At 34.4% G+C, this 18,381-nt stretch overlaps 1 protein-coding gene across 1 annotated transcript in view; it reads left to right on the top strand.

The window, feature by feature from the left end:
- Positions 1 to 18,381, top strand: part of SEMA3E (semaphorin 3E) — a 248,223-nt gene that overhangs the window by 210,502 nt on the left and 19,340 nt on the right. The window contains exons 11-16 of the mRNA XM_045494645.1: positions 2,001 to 2,223; positions 4,730 to 4,821; positions 7,055 to 7,096; positions 8,956 to 9,122; positions 14,144 to 14,211; positions 15,769 to 15,908. Of these exons, the coding sequence (XP_045350601.1) occupies positions 2,001 to 2,223; positions 4,730 to 4,821; positions 7,055 to 7,096; positions 8,956 to 9,122; positions 14,144 to 14,211; positions 15,769 to 15,908 (732 nt within the window). The remainder of the gene's footprint in view (positions 1 to 2,000; positions 2,224 to 4,729; positions 4,822 to 7,054; positions 7,097 to 8,955; positions 9,123 to 14,143; positions 14,212 to 15,768; positions 15,909 to 18,381) is intronic.

Raw genomic sequence — 18,381 nt, 5'->3', positions numbered from 1 at the left:
TATCTGGTTGTACGCTTTCTATTTAATGGAAAAAAAAAATCTACAGTGAGAACATCTAAGCAGCCTGATAAAGTATAGATTGTCATTGATATTTTGGCTAAGTAACCCCAAAAGAGAATTTATTTTTGAGATAACTGGTGAACACAGAAACATCTAGTAAAGAGAGTATCCTATTCCTCCATTTCTTCAGAAGAACTGGTGCCACATAGAATTTCCAAGCGTGAGAAAGTTACCATGTATTCACATCCTAATATTTGAGTCAGCCTCCAAGTTTCCCCAGCCACACTTTCTCCTTTCTTCTCACTTTAGCATCACTGAATTAAGCTTTTTCTCTACCTTACCAGCATACTTAGCATCTCATTCAGCATCCTTCCTGGCTCTTAGAAGGAAAATGCCTATACAAAAGTGCTCCTAGAGTTCCAGAAGTTTCACCACTCACCTGTGAACTCATGCTGCTGACATTCTCCCTGATTAGCCAAGCTTTTGTGCTTTTACTTACATGTGTATCTAAAAACGATGATGCCGATGACAATGATGATGAATTTGTGTCATGTGTCCTGTGCAAAACTATGTTGGAAAAATGTCAGCTCATTGTATGTGCTCACAGACCACGGAGAACAAACATTTAACTTGTCATACAAGTCAAAAGTCTACACTTTTTCTTGAGCAGCTGGTGAAAACCCATCGCTGTGCTCATTCCACAAGTACTTGCAAGTCAAGTAGAAACCATTTTTGCAGAGCCAAAATTCAAAGTGGAAACAAACCTTACCTCCATTAACAAGTGTAAAGCTTTACCATTTCAATCATTCTCACTAGCTTAAAATTATTACTTCCAGTAAGACATAAAGTATACTTTATTTCACTCTATTGATTGAAATTACAATTTAAATGGAGAAAACCCACTCCTGTGGCTTTGCTGGAAATGCTTCTTGAAACCACATGGTATTAAAGGAGATTTGGAGGAAGTGACTGGTTACTGAACTGCTTCCAGGCTGGTCCAGAATGTTTCCAATTATGTATCATGTAAGTACACTCCAGTGAAAAATTCAGGCCAAATTAAGAAATATGACCTGAATTTTAAAACAGACCGTTAAAAATGCCCTCTTTGCAGAATCTGATTATTACACTACTGTATTTATACTCTAAAGTGGAAAATTCTTTATCAACATAATCATTGCAATTGCTGCTGATTCTGGAGGGAAATATACGAAATAAGGGAGTGCTTAATAACAAGCATGAATCAACACACTTAAAGGTATTCCAAGAAGTTCCTTAGGTGCTATTGAACATTTATTTTTAGAGTCAATAAATTAAGAATTTAAGCATGTTTTTGAAAATATTTCTCACTTTCTCAATTTATTGTGTTGAATCCATACAGAAATAATATAAATTCATGCAGATTACAGTAGAATGGAGAGGGGTTTTTTTTCTTAATTAACACTGACAGAATTTAAATAGTTTTCTTTGTTACAGCACTAAGATTGTATAGTCAGTGAGTCTGCTGAAACCATCACCAATCATATTATCTTACTCTCAATAATGGGAAAACTATTTTGTGCAGTTGTGGTCCTTAATTCGGGAGGAGGATTTAGCACAACAAAGAGGCTTTTGCTCTGTTATAAACAATACATGGTTTATCTTCAAAACTTAAATTACAATGTGAAAAAATTAAAAAATTTCAGAAAATGGGAAATAATAACAGTATTTATGATGATATTCATTTTTACCACTTTCAAATTGTACAGTAGTAAATATACTTCACTTTCCCAAGATTTCACTGCTTTCTGTATTTTTTCTAGTGCTTTGTGTTTGGGATGATTCAGTCTTTATTTGCAATTGTTAATGCAGATTTTATTTCTCTAATAAAGGATATGTGGTTACTAAGTATTTCTAACTGCAGTTAATTCATTGAACACATCCAGTTTTCTGATTGTTTTCATAATTGATTGCAAATTTGCTCTTTATGCGTAAGACAAAAATATTTTCCACTTGTATTGCAGTGTGCCAGCAAAGTTAATGGTGGGAGGTACGGAACCACCAAAGACTACCCTGATGAAGCCATCCGATTTGCAAGAAGCCATCCACTTATGTACCAGCCCATAAAACCTGCCCATAAAAAACCAATCCTGGTAAAAACAGATGGAAGATATAACCTGAAACAAATAGCAGTGGATCGAGTGGAAGCTGAGGATGGCCAATATGATGTCTTGTTTATTGGGACAGGTAAAGAGATTACAAAGTACTGAGACGCATGTACTGAATCTTAAAATCATTAACATTATTAATATTTTTAAAACCTATCAACAAATCTATTAATCCATTAGCCCATTTGTACACTGCTTTTTTTTAAATGTTTTTATTTATTTTTGAGAGAGAGAGAAAGACATAGAATCTAAAGCAGGCTCCAGGCTCTGAGCTGTCAGCACAGAGCCCAACATGGGGCTCAGACTCAACAAACCACAAGATCATGACCTCAGCCGAGGTCAGACACTTAACCAACTGAGCCACCCAAGTGCCCCTGCACACTGCTTTTTCTCTGCAGTGGAAGAGAGGATTTGAGGCGGTTACAGCCCATAATTCCTGATACACAGACAATATCCTTGAATAAATGGATTAGGATTAATTGATTTACATAAACAGCATTGGTTCCAGACAGAACTTCTCCTAGAGGAAGTAGGCTGCCATAGCAAGGATGGTTCTGCCCTCAGCCCCCAGATCCCTTCCCGCCTTTGGCTGTTAAGTAAGGTCTCAAGATTTGTTAAACAGCTTGGGACAGTAACTTCACCTGAGTCTATAATCACAACACTGCTTATCAGGCCCCATCAGAATCATCCATTTGTACAAAAATGGGCCATTTGTTACCCATAATGGAGGCAAACTTTTAGAGCAAATCTATAATATCCTGCATTAATAAAACAAAGAAATATGCTGAAAAGGGACATTTTCAAATAAATATATAACTTCAATTCCATACATATAGTTTGTGGAAGAGAATTTGAAATCTTTGAAACTTTTGGCATCTGGATAATAGATAAAAATTCTGTCAAGTACTTTAAAAATGTATAGACATTTAAAAAATCTTTTGAATTATTTTGTTTTTTTTAATATACATTATAATCATTGCTATAGCAGTTGGTATTTAGAAGAGTAAGCATCCTACCATACATAACTTTAATCACAGACATAATTCTACAGAGACATTGTATATACTTAGATCAGGAACCAGAATATGATACTAATATTGGTGCTTGGGCTTCTCCACTCACACTTTTTTAAAAAGCAAAGATTTCAGTAAGGAAACCTTCATCTGATTTGCAGAAATTGATCTCTGGTGTAGGCTGTATTTTTTCCTTATTTTAGGAGGTTAATGTTCATGATGTTCTCTGCATTGCAGATTCAAGATTAACAAAGTGTCACGTTTCTTTAACAGACTTCAAATTACTTGGCCATGAATTCACTCATAATGACATTAATAGAGCTTTTTCTTTTCAAGTTTCATAAGTAGGAAAAATATTTGATAAAAATTAATCATGGGAAAGGTATGTTATTTTTAACATATTTATGACCTGGAAAAGTACCGGTCATAAACAGTGTATCAGTCCAGGACTGTTTTTAGAAATACTTTCTTGTTAGATTGACCAAAGCTATTTGAGAGAATTCCAGAAATATCAGATAAATGTTTATGCTATCATGTAAATGATTTTTAACTCAAAGATACCATCATATTGAGCCACAGCTTTTCAACACAAAAGAAGATATTTGATGAATGTGTGGTGAGTACATTGGAAAATCTCACAAATGATAATGATTTTTCCCTGTGCTTTAATATTGTGTGGGTGTGTATAAAATACTGTATATAGGAAGGGTCTTTATTGCAAGTCACTAGTTTCAAATTAATAATTTGAGTTTCATCTTTGTGTTTTGCTTGATATAATAATTTTAAGGTGTTATGTATTCTTGGCTTAAAAATTATAGTTCGGATTCCTTTTCATGCATTATATAGGTAATTGTTACTCATTTTATTTTAATCAAATTTTATTAACCCACCCTCATGATTTGGTAATTTTTAAACAAACTGCTTAGATACCATAGAAATTCTTAGACCAGCACCTTCAAAGTGCTTATTTTTCCTGAGCTATTTTTAGCACTACACCACATTATTCTTTCAAGCAAATTAGTATCTTATTAAAATTTTTATTGGAAAGAACAAGCTCAGAATATCAAGTATAATAAAAATTAGGTGAAATTTTAAATTATGAATTGAAATTTATAAAATTATTGATAATTACAGAAGTTAAATGATTAGTACGGGAGGACTTATGCTGTTCTCTCAGCAGTATATACTTGACATCTTTCTTATTAAAAGTGTGTATATATATGTAATATAGTACCAGATATAATTGTATATATATTAATATATTTTGATTTCTCAGTCTTTAATTGAGTTTCTGAATCACATTATTTGAAAAATAATTACATATTATTTGGTCTTATTTCTTAGCCAGACATACAGTTATTTTTTTGCCCTTTTATTTTTATTTTTATTTTTTTGCCATTTTAAAATATGAATGTATGAGTGGTCATATTGTTTTAACTAACAATGAGTAAAATTTTCATACATCTAGATCTCAAATCTTATTCAGATTCATAGGTGCTGCATGGTTTTTAATTGTTTGAAAACCAGATTGTGATAAGCTTCTGGTTTATCTCTTCTTTTGCTTTCTTACAGATAATGGAATTGTACTGAAAGTAATCACGATTTATAACCAAGAAACAGAATCAATGGAAGAAGTAATTCTAGAAGAACTTCAGATATTCAAGGTATTTTTAGTAAAAAAATAAAATGAAATGAAATAGCCAACATTTATGTATTAACAATTGCCAATGAGTTGCAAATATTAAAGATGCTGGCTCACTTTTTTTTTTCTTCTAACAGGTATGTTGTGAATTCAGTGAATCTGAAGTGAGAAATGGTTTAAAATCCTGATGCATCTGTTTGATTATTGTAGACTATTCAAATGAAAATGCTAATATTAACCTAGCTAGCATGAACTGTGACTTAAAGAAATAACACATACCACATACGAATTCCAGAATCATTATCACAGAGTCTCATTTTACAAATGTACTGTCAACACAGACAAAGCAGTAGGTTTCATATTGTGCATGTTGGGATATGATAAGCATATTGCTTTTTATTATAACATAGCAATTACACAAAGAATTTACTAAAAAAGAGAAAACTGCAAAATGATAATGGAAGGATTAGACATGACAAAAGCAATTGTATGCATGCATACACACACACACACACACACACACACACACACACACAGACTCAAGTCTCAATATTTAAGGCAGTTATGGTCTTTAGAATCACCATGAACACTAAATTAGTGAATACTGACTGATGCTCCTATGGGAAATAGAAGGTTACGTTCCTGTGAGCCTCTAGTCACAACAGTTTTGTCAACTGATCAATATATAGCATTGTTCTTTTTGTGTTTTTATATAAAGACACCTTATTTCATATATAGTTTATTAACTAACATTGAACTTTGTTCCACAGCACTATAACTCATGCCTGAACAAATCTTATTTAACACATGTATTTTCCCACAATGCACATCACAGCCTTTTGAAGCTTAGAAACACTATACAGTGCTTCAACACTTTGCTTAAAGGCTGTTTTAAACATCAAAATTGCCAACACAAAGCACGAAATAGACCATCGAAAGGACACTTGTTTACAATACAAAAGCTGAAACAAGAAGGCAGAGTGTTGCAATGATTGACCTCTGTTGGGGTCATACTTATAGGGCAACTAAAATGTATTGCTTCTGTGTGCCTGCACATGTCCATGAATGACCACAGGACACCATAAGTATTAATGAAGGGATTACAAATAAATTTAAGCAATTCAGAAAATTTGCAAAAAAAAAAAAAAACAGTCTGTAAATTATTAAGATTGACTGTATGTGTATGTAATGAATATGTATGAAAATATTTTTATTGATAAAAAACAGTTCATTTCACCTTAGCTGTCCTGGAGATTAGATTCCCCATAGCTGCACCCAAAGCTGACCATGTTCCTATCTCAACCAGAGCAGCTATGTTTTTGTCTATCTTGCATATTGGATTTCTATGTAAGATTTCATTTCACAATAGTGACCATAGCTACTATATTAGGAGACTTCCCCCACAGTATCTTGTTTATATCAACACTAAAAAACATTATCACTTGAATGAATAAATAAGTGCAGGTATGCATGAATGAAGTGTTCTATAGTTTAAAATATTGAAAAAATATTGACACGGGATCAGATTTTCTCTTTCAAAAAATAATTCTTTGAAGGATAATCATCCATCGTGTAGATCCCACCTGCCTCTTGCTTGTCTGCTTGCAGAATCCTTCTGAGTTGTGGTACTCATTAGAGACCCTCTAGTTTTAATCACCAACCCTAAAATAACACACAGGCTCTCAAAACATTGTGATAGATTTTCTTTCCTCTGGTGCACTTCTAAGGCAATGAAGTTATTCATCTTTCTCAGAGCATCCTGCGTTCATAGTGTTTGACGACAGTAACTCCCAACAGAAAAGTATTCTGATTAGACTTGGATTAAAACAATTAAAGATCACGTGGTTTGCTAATAATAACACCAATTGAAAGACATAATTGTTTCACTTCTACTGGTTCAAATTGTAAGAAAGAATGCTGTGCCTTTATTATTTTATTTAGAGATATTTGGGTTTCCCAAACAAGAGTAATATTCAAACACAAATACAAAAATTACATTTCAGAAACAAATGGTAAGCTACTTAGATCAGCCACTACTTTTTTCATCTTACATATCTGTTCTACTCCATTAAAAAGATTTTTTTTAAAGAAAGCTATATTTTAATGTAATCATGTTTTCCTATTGATTTGCTAAAATGAAAGCTATGGACTAGCATAGAACCACTCACATACCTAATAGGAGTTCAGATGATTACAACCATATTAAGGTATTCTCCTATATTTCTTTAATAACAACTTTAAAAAATGTCTTGCAGGATCCAGTTCCTATTATTTCTATGGAGATTTCTTCAAAGAGAGTAAGTTGTGTGTATGTGTTTGTGTTCTATATGTGAGTAAAGGCAAGAATGAAGAGCATAAGTACATGTGTTTATACATAAACAAGTTACAGTTGTATTCTAGTAAAAATATATAGTGGTTTACATGTAATAGGTTTCTTTGTTTTCCCTTATTGGAGGAAAGTACATGAGAGTAGATTTACCTCTATAATCATGATAGGATGTTATTCTGTAATTTTTTTGTTAACATTTTTAAGGGCAAAAATAACGGTAATGATGGTAACACAAAAGAATGTGCAGTGAAACACAAACTCCTCTCTGCTTTACTAGAACCAGTTACTGGTGAAACTTTTTCCAGAAGTAGTTGGTACATACATTACCTCAAATTTATTTATAAATAACCATTTATGTTTAGGCAAACAAGAACATGCAACGTTCATTGCTCTGCTACTTGTATTTACTTCACAACAGATCTTACAGTTGATTCCATGTCATTCTCTCTGTGTGTATCTTCATTACTCTTTTAAATGTTTAGTGTTAACGTGCACTACTGGTTGGAGTGTAAATTGCTACAGCCAATATGGAAAACAGTGTAGAGTTTCCTCAATTTATTAAAAATAGAACCAGCATATGATTAAGCCGTGTCATTTCTGGGTATTTATCCAAAGGAAACAGAGTACTCACTCTGGAAGCCATCTGCACCCATGTTTATTGCAGTATTATTTACCATGGCCAAGACATGGAAACAACCTTAAGTGCCATCAATGGATGAATGGATGGAGAAAATGATGTATATATGTGGAATATTATTCAGCCACAAAAAAGAAGGAAATCCTTCCATTTGTGACAATGTGAATGGACCTTGAGGGCATTATGCTAAGTGAAATGAGTCGAAGAAATACAAAAACCATACAAACTTACTGATATGTGGAATTAAAACACACAAAACAACAACAGAAAACGAATTCATGAATAGGACAGTTTGGCAGCTCCCAGAGGCAGGGGATGGGAAATGGGCAAAATGTGGAGGCGATCCTAAGGTACAAACTTCCAGTTACAAAGGAAGACCTGGGGATGTAATGTATGCCATGGTGATTATACTAAATAATACCCTAATACTTATTTGAAAAGTTTTCACCACACAAGAACAACTCTCCCTGCGTGTTGAAGAGTGTTAACCAGACTTATTATGTTGATCATTTCCCAATATGCAAATATGGAATCATTATGTATACACTGAAACTAATATAATGTTATTTGTTAATTACATCTCAGTTTAAAATATGAAACAACGGGGGCGCCTGGTGGCTCAGTCAGTTGAGCATCTGCCTTCGGCTCAGGTCATGATCTCGCAGTTTGTGAGTTCGAGCCCCACATTGGGCTCTCTGCTGACAGCTCAGAGACGGGAGCCTGGTTCAGATTCTGTGTCACACTGTCTCTCTCTCTGCCCCTCCCACACTCATTGTCTCTCTCTCTCTCTCTCTTTCTCTCTCTCTCAAAAATAAATTAAAAAAAAAACATTAAGAAAAATTAAAAAAAAAAAAGATGCAACAACAAAAGAGCATTTACTTATCCAGTCTGTTATTGGACATTCCTCCAGGTCTTTTAAAAAGACCTACAGCATTAACTGATGAGTCTTTCTATTTAGATAACAAAAGAAGAGTCAGCTTCCTAAGATTTTGTCAAGCTCAGTTAAGCAGTTTTGTTGCTCGAGCTTCCAGGTCTGGAGTATTTCCCATCTTAGAAAAAATGGAAGTTTCGGTGTTCCATTATCCATCCTCAGTAACTGCAGTAATTTAAATGAATATTAACAGAGGTGAAGATCACTGAGAGTTCTGTCCCTTTCTACCAGTGGCCTCTCTGTTCTCTGATGTCTCTAGCAACAGCTGTATATCGGATCTGCTTCTGCCGTGGCCCAAGTGAGATTCCATCAGTGCGACATGTATGGAAGTGCTTGTGCGGATTGCTGCCTGGCTCGAGACCCATACTGTGCCTGGGATGGCATATCCTGTTCCCGGTATTACCCAACGGGCACTCATGCAAAAAGGTGAGAGAGTCCTCGAGGGGATATTTACCTTGTTTAGAAAACCCATAATATTTCTTAAAATATTTTTCTTTCTGCAAACGTTCCATGAAAATACCCATGTTATTTTTGTTTAAAAAATCCGTCATAGTAATGTTTTGTTCATAATACAAGCTTTGAAAGTTGAATTTTCCCTGAAAATAACTCCTGTCAATTACTGTGTGGAGATTGGAGTGGAGCATGCTGCTGAGTGCTTTTTCTTTACTCATGTTTGAATCGACTCTTCTCCCTCCTGACGGTTTTCCTGCAAGACATGAAACCAGTTTGGATAAACTTAAAATGTGGAAATGGCAAGGCACCACACATGAGGGATTCAAAGACTTAAAAGAAAAATAAATAAATAAATTCTAAACTACATCCTGCATTCGCCCCGTGTCCTCTCAACCAGCTGGTCTTCATTTATTTCATTTTGAAAGTGAATATTTTAACTCCTAGGCAAATGCATGACCTGTATAATTAATGAAATGTGTGATTTAAGTCAACACAAATGGAAGGTACTTAAAGACTTCCAAACTCTAATGTCTACAATTCAGCGAGGTCATTGCCACTTGTAAGAGAAGGTAAATCCCGGTATACTTTGAACAGGAAATCTTGAAGTCCAGAAAGTATTTTGAAGGTTGGAGATCTTCCCTCACTTGAGCCGTATGAAATTGTTCATTCTTTGGGGGACAACATAAAGGAAGATATTTTTACTTATTATAGAATAAGCATTTTTTTTTCTCCTAGTCAAGTGACAGAAGACAATATAAAGCAAAAACATAGGACTGTGTATAGTTTCCTTACTGAAAATTAATTTTTATTAAGTTCAGTAATTTTGATTCTTTCACTGTGGGTTACTTCAAACGTTTTTAAAAATCTAACCCACCTTAATATAGTTGTTATTTTTATAAGTTCACATATATAGTGGAATCTCATTTTTAATAAATGTAGCCACTAATTCAGAAGATTTATTAACTTGACATTGGTTACATTAACATTCACTCCAATGTTATATATTATATACTTAATGAGATCATTATATACTTAATGAAAGTACGTAACAAACAGATAGTGAAAAGAAACTTTGAGGGGACATTTGTAAACTAAACTTACCAACCATTTTAAAGAACTGAGCAAGGAGCACCTGGGTGGCTTAGTTGGTTAAGCGTCTGACTTCAGCTCAGGTCATGATCTCATGGTTGTGGGTTCGAGCCTCATGTCAGGCTCTGTGCTGACACCTCAGAGCCTGAAGCCTGTTTCAGATACTGTGTCTCCCCTCTCTCTGTTCCTCCCTCATTCATGCTCTCTCTCTGTCTCTCAAAAATAGGTAAAAGTTAAAAAAAAAAAAAAAAAAAACAGTGAGCAAATTAATGGATCTTGTACAAATGCTTATTAATATTTAAAAACTCTTGTTAAGGAATATAGCCATGTTACTATGTAAAAATACTGTTCAATGATTTATTCACCCATTATGCTAACTACTGTACAATGTGTGAGGAGTATGAAGAAGAGGTCAGTACTCCTTGGCTGCAGGATCAGAACCTAAAGTGGAGAATGGAATTGGAAATAAGAATGATAGCAGGTCACTACTGAGCACTTACCACGTATAAGGTACTGAACTAAGTGCAATATCCATTATATAGTATTTGATTTTCAAAATAACTCAACCTTTGAGCTCAGTCTTGTAGTTAGAAATATGAGTTTAGTTAAAGGGAATTTATATAAAAGGCATAGAATGGTCAGGGAAAACCATGTATTTCCATAGGTTAGGAGTAAATTAGCTGGTTTAAAGGGTGGAAAGGTCATTTCACCAAAAATAATACAATTAATTATTTTATTGTTATTAGCAACAATAACAATGTTTGCAAGACTTGAATCAAATACTTATGAATTACAAGTATTGTATTTTGTTATTGTAATAACATGGAGTAGGGGTGATGAATTCTAACTGAGCAGTTTCCAAAGCTAAATATTTCTTGATACATGGTGCATCTTATTAGAGTAGATATCCACCAGCTTGATAATATATTTATAAAGGGTGGACAAAAAGTTATTTAGTACAAGTTAAATGAAGGGGCAAAATCTTAGGAAGGAGCACAATGTTTGAGTCAGGAGCTGTGCTCATAAATGAATTAGTTCAGTTCAGTGACATGTAATGGAGATCTTTCCATGGTGTCAGATTCTTTTGAACCATCCTCCACCCCTGGAGGAGAACATTTTGGATAGGCTCCAGCACACTAAGGGAAAATAGTTTGCTTTTATAGTAGGTCGTTTTTGCTTCAGACCTGACAAGCAGCAGAAATCGAAAACTAGTCATTAAAATAAATACTTTTCTGTTCACAGAGTGAAAATGAGTCAACAGAGAAAAAACATTAATTCACAATCCAAACCACTTGTTTAAAATAGTCTTCCAAAATACACTATAAGTTATAGAGCTAAATCTTTTACTTCCCCTTGCTCTCGCATTTTGTCTATTTCCGGTGTTCTCTTAAAAAGTTTCTAAGTGGCAAGAGATATAAGAAAAATATGCGACTTTGAGAATAAAAGGCCACTTTGATTAACCTTTCTAAAAGTCCTGAACACTTACAGTCTTTTTAAAACCCTGAAATAAAAGACAGTTATATTAAGATAGCATAAAATGAACTGAAACCTTGTTGGGGGATGTGATACCTTTTTTTAAAATGCATTCTTTTTCAGCGAATTTAAACAAAACTTTTGCATGCTTCTTATCCACATCTCTTATCTAGAACTATCCGATTCCATCTCCCCTCACTCTCACATCATTTGTGTAATAAACCTGATACAACATTTCTTCAAAGTAGAAACTATTTCCCATTTCACAGATTTACCCCTGCTCCATTATTCTTTAATGCTCAGTAGACTTTACATTCCCAGGACCAAAACAATACTTAATGGAGTGAGAGATCAACAACAGTGGTATAATTCTTACCCAGATCTGCTCCCAGTTATACATAGCTGTGTACATGCTAGTGTAACACGATAAAGAAGCGTAAAACTTTTCATTTTAGCTCCTTTTTTGTCAAGTTGTTTTTTCAATTTAAATCAATAGAATGATTCATACAGCAGTTTTAATCTTTATAAAATACCATGTTTTTAAGATAAATTCTTCTAATCTACAATCTCTGTTTTGAAACAGCATGCTTTTGCACACAGGTCATAATTCTAAAAATTGATTGGAAATATTCATCTGCTTTAGCTTATAATATAAGGAAATACTTAAACCATTGTTTTTCTGTTTTGTTTTCTAAAAGAGCACATGCACGTGCTCATAGGGGAGGAGCAGAAGGAGGAGGGAGAAAGAATCCCAAGCAGGCTTCCCATTGTTAGCGCAGAGCGCAACAGGGCTTGAACCTAGATCCCACAAACTGTGAGATCATGACCTGAGCCAAAATCAAAAGTTGGACGCTTAACCAACTGAGCTACTCAGGTGCCCCTAAACCAGTTTTTTTTTTTAAGTATTATTATTATTTAAGTTAACTAAGATTTGAACTTATATGTGAGAAAGCACTCCATCTCTTGAAATGATGTTCCATTATCATCATTTGGAGCAGTGAGGAGAGCCTAGAATGAAAAAAAAATGAGACTGGACTAGATTTTAGATGTCATTTAGATAAATTTCATTTTACAAACGGGACAGAAAGAACCAAGAAACAGATAAGATATGTATAAGATCAAACAACACGTGAGTGATGGCATTGGGATTTGAATCTGGTTCCTTTTTCAGATTTCATCATTGCATATGGTTAAAGCGTCTCATTGTCACTTTGGAAGCCTCACCATCTCCCTCTGTGGTGAAACTTCTGCTTTGCCTTCTGTTTTTCCCTCAATCTTGAAGAAATGCCATGATTTAGAAAAGCAAGTGGTATTTTCTGCCTTTATGTAATACTTCTATTTTTATCTCTAATCTAAATTAATATACTGAGAATTTTGAGTTTAGAATTTCAGTACTAATAATAATTTCTATTGTTTAATCCCTCAGAAAGGTGCTTGCAAATTTAAAACAAGATCTGTATTATAAACTTTTTCTCCAGGGATAAAGAATGTTGTTATTTTTTTTATTATATTTATAAGCAATCTATAAAATATGACAATACACCAGAAGTGATCCTAAATCTAATAGGCAGTTTTGAAAGACAGCCTATTAAATATGTATAACATACAATCACATTGAATAGAGGCAGGTAATCTCTACACATAATATCTGAATAAAAGAGTAAGTTGAATATATTATTAGTGTATCTCTTTTTATTAAGTATATTTTTGCTATGTGATTATGATGAGAATAGAACAAAATATTTGGGCTCAAATACCCTTACCTTTTTTGTATGCATTTCCATTATATGAAGGAGTTTTATGATTTTTTATTCAAATAGTCTGCCTCAAATCCCATTGTCTTTTTGGCATACCTTCCCTACCACCCAAAACACCCATTTGAAACAGAAGAATTCTTGTTGCACTAGATTTTTAACAAAACGTAAAGAGAGCTTTCTTTAATTATTGTTGGAGGGGGTTCCTGGGTGGCTCAATTGGTTAAGCATCTGACTCTTGTTTCCAGCTCAGGTCATGATCTCATGGTTCATGAGTTTGAACCCTGCATCAGGTTCTGTGCTGACAGCAATGGAGCCTGCTTGGGATTCTCTCTCTCTCTCTCTCTCTCTCTCTCTCTCTCTCTCTCTCTGCCTCTCCCCTGCTCTCTCTTTCTGAAAAGAGAAACGAACTTTAAAAGAAAAAATAATTGTTTCAGGATCCAGAATTCAAACTTACATGGACACTTAAAGGGAAGTTGAATGTAGATCTTATCCATTGAATAACATTCAGTGAAAATATGGGAAACTATGAAACTTGAATTTTACCCTTGTTTTGTATGACTGATCAATTTTTTTCAGTAGCAGAATACTACTTGAATCTTTTATGTGGTTGGCTGTATTTTAAAGTCTGGAAAATTGAAATCTGAACATCTCCTCAGCACATTTACTTTCTTCCAGGCGGTTCCGCAGACAAGATGTTCGGCATGGCAACGCAGCTCAGCAATGCTTTGGACAGCAGTTTGTCGGTAATCCATAGAAAATCAATTGCTATGGGTTACTCAGAGTGTACAGTGAAGAGACACTGGGAAGTCTTTAAAAGGGTCTTTACTTTCTTTGTGATTGATATGTACTAGAACAATGTTACTGCAAGTATTCTTTTTTTCTTCCACATAGTGGAATTTTAAAACAAAATTTTTAACTATATGTGGCCATAGAATTTTTAATTAGTTAGGAAAGTAAGTTCTGTATACCACCACGAAACCTTGCTGTTGGACCTCACCACAGGGGAATCTTAGAAAAGATTCTGCCACAGTGATTTGTAGGACTTCTGTCTCCATCTCAACCCTGGGAATATCTTTACCATGTTACATAACCTACAATAATCTTTTCAAGAGTGATCCAACTTATATCAAGTCACCACTAAGCTTTGGGATAAAACAAAATGAAAAGCTTTAACTCTTCCACTAGAGTAAGGAAGCCTAGAGCTCAGGCTGATGGTGCAAATGTGAGTTTCTGAGGGAAGGTAATAGGTGGTCTGATGAGTAAAGGATGAGAGGAAATTGCAACTCCAGCAAATGTAAGGAAGTCAGACAACACAGAAAACTACGCTCTTGACTCCTCACACCGTGTTGGTGGTTGGAACAGGCTGTGATTTGCATCACCAGTTTTACCAGGAGGTGACAGAGAGATGAAGAATCATGACTGGGAGACCAGCAGTGCTTACGCACAGTGCAGAGGTTACACAGCCTCAGTTCGCTAGACCCAAGGCTGACTGAGGGTTTGGTTCAGAATGTAAGCCTCTGAGAACATTGGCTGGAAGAAGGTAGGATCTTCATCTAGGAAGACTTAGGGGTCAGTTTTGAAAGTGAGGAGGACTCAGGCGTAAGGGAAAAAATTCCAGGTTGTGGTTAATAAATTTGATACTGGTTAAAACACCAGTGAGTACGTCCACTTGGTTTTATTCCCCACTGCAGTTAAGTGTACTTGCCCATATGCACATTAGAGTTCAAGTCCAGTGAGAGCCTCTCTGGGCCAAGATATAGATTATAATCAAGAAGCTGTGGGTCATGAAGTCTGTAGTTCAGTTTTGTACTGTTTTCTTAATGCAGGAACCCAATATCTAGATAAAGTGCAATCCCTTGACAAAATCTCACTCAAGCTTGTGTTTATGTAATGCTGTATCACCTCAATTTCTGCCTTCTATTTTTGTTTGTTACCATGAATTTTGTTTATCCTATGTCTTACATGAATGTTTGGTGCTCCCCTTCTCTTGCCTGCTTTATCAGTGGATATTGTCACTGATTCTCCATGCATTTAACACTGATGTACTTTCTGACTGACTGCCTGTCCTTTGGACCCACACTCCCAGTTACTTCATTCTGGTCCTCTCCATAGCCTGCACTACCTTTTTAAAGCCTAGATTTTGGTATGCCATTGTCTCTAAATAACTACTTTAAGTGACTGTGCATAGAAATTAGCAGTAAGTAATGAAAGACACTTTGCTGCAGAGATACAAATAATCTTTTAAACATATTACTGGTAAAATTTAAGTCTTAAGGTTAATATTAACATGTATATCGTAGGGGATGCTTTGGATAAGACTGAAGAGCGACTGGCCTATGGCATAGAGAACAACAGTACTTTGCTGGAATGTACCCCACGATCGTTGCAAGCCAAAGTTATCTGGTTTGTGCAGAAAGGACGTGACACAAGAAAAGAGGAGGTAATTCATAGCTGCATATTCACACCATGCTGTCTTGCATATGGTGTGTGATAGTAAATAGATGATGATTTATTGGTATTTAAAAATGAATTAGTCTATTATGCTATACATGTGTTATTTAAAGAGTGGATTTGTTTGTTATGTGTGATTTATATACATATAAAAATTTTTAAATACACACATTGATTTCTATGTATATACAATTTATAAATGCTATAAAAACCTATGTGTATATTTAAAATTTTCAAATGTATATAAATAGGCATGTAAATATATATACATATGTATATATATCAAATATAAAGTGGCTACACATGTAAATAAATTACATATATATATGTGTGTATATGTGTGTGTGTGTGTGTGTATAAAATAAACTTGGATTCTGAAAATTGGATTTTTATTCAGGAGGTACTCATAGTTTCATGGTTTTAGTATCATGTCAAAATGATAGTCTTAAATTGTATCACCCAAGGTAATGTTCTAGAAAAATAACAAATTCAAACACCGTTAACATGTATATCTTAGACATATGGATAATAGAATTAAAACAACACCGGCAACATTTGTTTGATAAAGCAATTGAATCACATATGAAAATTCAATATAGGGGTCCCATTATTGCCCACTGGAAATAAAAGAAAGGCATCTGTTTGTCCTTTTAGGTGGATTGACTGATAGAGATTATATTTTTATTATGATCTAAATGAGAGAGGAATCAGTTGGGCTGCTTTTGTAGATGTAAGAATAGGAAGCATTTAAAATCTGTTTTTTTTTTTTAAGTTTGTTTATTTTGAGAGAACATGCATGCTCATGAATGGGGGAGGGGCAGAGAGAGAGGAAGAGAGAGAATTCCAAGCAGACCCCTCACTGTCAGCACAGAGCCTGATATGGGGCTCGAACTCATGAACCATGAGATCTTGACCCGAAATCAAGAGTCAGATGCCCTATCAACTGAGCCACCTCAGCACCCTAGCATTTAAATTACACATAAGGAATACTGTAGAGGCAGTTACTGGCTAATCTTTCTGTGCAAGTCTAGAAATCTGCTTGTATATTGGCACACTCAAGGGCATGAAGCAATTAGTGAAGGCAGATAAAGCATTGTTGATGCTAATGTGGGCTTTGAACTCAATTTTCACAAAAGTGGAATTATGAAAATAGAATGAAATTTGTTTAAAAGGAAATAGATATTGGTGAATTCTAGCAAAATGTTCCATAGTGAAAAGAAGGTTGCAAATTGAATTAGGGAAATAAATGTTAGACACCTGTCTTTGGACCCAGGGAGAAGTTAATACGTGCATAGTAGATAGAAAGTGAATCAATGAGGTCATCAACTATAGATTCCAAATGTACAGCACATTGACTTTTGATGCCTTTTTTTTTTCTAGTCTACTGTGAAACTAAAAGTATTACATGTTTTTGGTCCAAAATTATATAATACATCCTGGAAGATGATTAAATTTATAAATCCCAGTTTCCTGGGATAGTTATTACAGAGGAAGGCACTCAACAAAGGCTTTTAGAGATAATATAGTAAGGCATTCAGAGACAGGAAAATTCCCCTAAATTTTCATGACGTCATAAGAATAAACATCTGTCCAAAAATGTTATAGCCTATTGCTCTAAAATACATTGTTGATTTGGTACTAAAATATTTTCCATTCCACAAATCTGATGTGAACTTGATTTTTAAATTCCATCATAACTCACTTGGCAGGAGAGGACCTGGGAATATTCTATAGCTCCTCTGGTTGAATGGCTTCAGAAGACAGAGAAGTAATTCTTTCATCAGTGGTTTTCTTCCCTTAGTATGTTCTGTTTCTAATTTGGAACTCACCATAATCTGCCTCATTTGGAAATCCTTTCCAAATCATTTTGACATGCTGCATCCATCAATGTTCAATTATAAGCTTCTTTCTCATATTGTTAATATAATCTGCTTCTCCTTTCCCCAAATTTTAGTCCCTGTTTTTCAAATTTCCATGACTGATGTATTTAGTCATATTTGAAATTTTGAATTTACTCTGCATTAGATGTAATAATAATATAATACTTGGTTTCTGTATACATAGCAATATATATTGATTTATTCACAATCTAGAACAAAGCACAAGATTGCTACCTTCTTAAAAAGATGGATGTGTATGCTTAATACACAAAGCAGAATAACTTTGTGTGTCCTCTGAGGGTTTTTTTAAAGTCCTAAATTTTAGAGTCTATTTTTGAAGCTTTTAGAATTTTTTTAAAGACCATTTATGTATAGATGGTAGTTACTATGGACAGATAGTTATTTTATTATCAAATCTTGACCATTGTATAATATATTTAAGTTTATCCACTCCATTTCTTTCCTCATTTGGAAGTGCTTTTAGACTACACCTGACAGTAGCCATCAAGATCCATCACAGACACTACAATCCATAAGTCATTGCTTTGCAGTCAGACCATAAGCTTTGTAAAAAATTTGGAT

Source organism: Leopardus geoffroyi, chromosome A2 (assembly GCF_018350155.1).
Source record: "Leopardus geoffroyi isolate Oge1 chromosome A2, O.geoffroyi_Oge1_pat1.0, whole genome shotgun sequence".
Classification (NCBI taxonomy): Eukaryota; Metazoa; Chordata; class Mammalia; order Carnivora; family Felidae; genus Leopardus; species Leopardus geoffroyi.
This window is presented reverse-complemented; position numbering and strand designations above follow the sequence as displayed.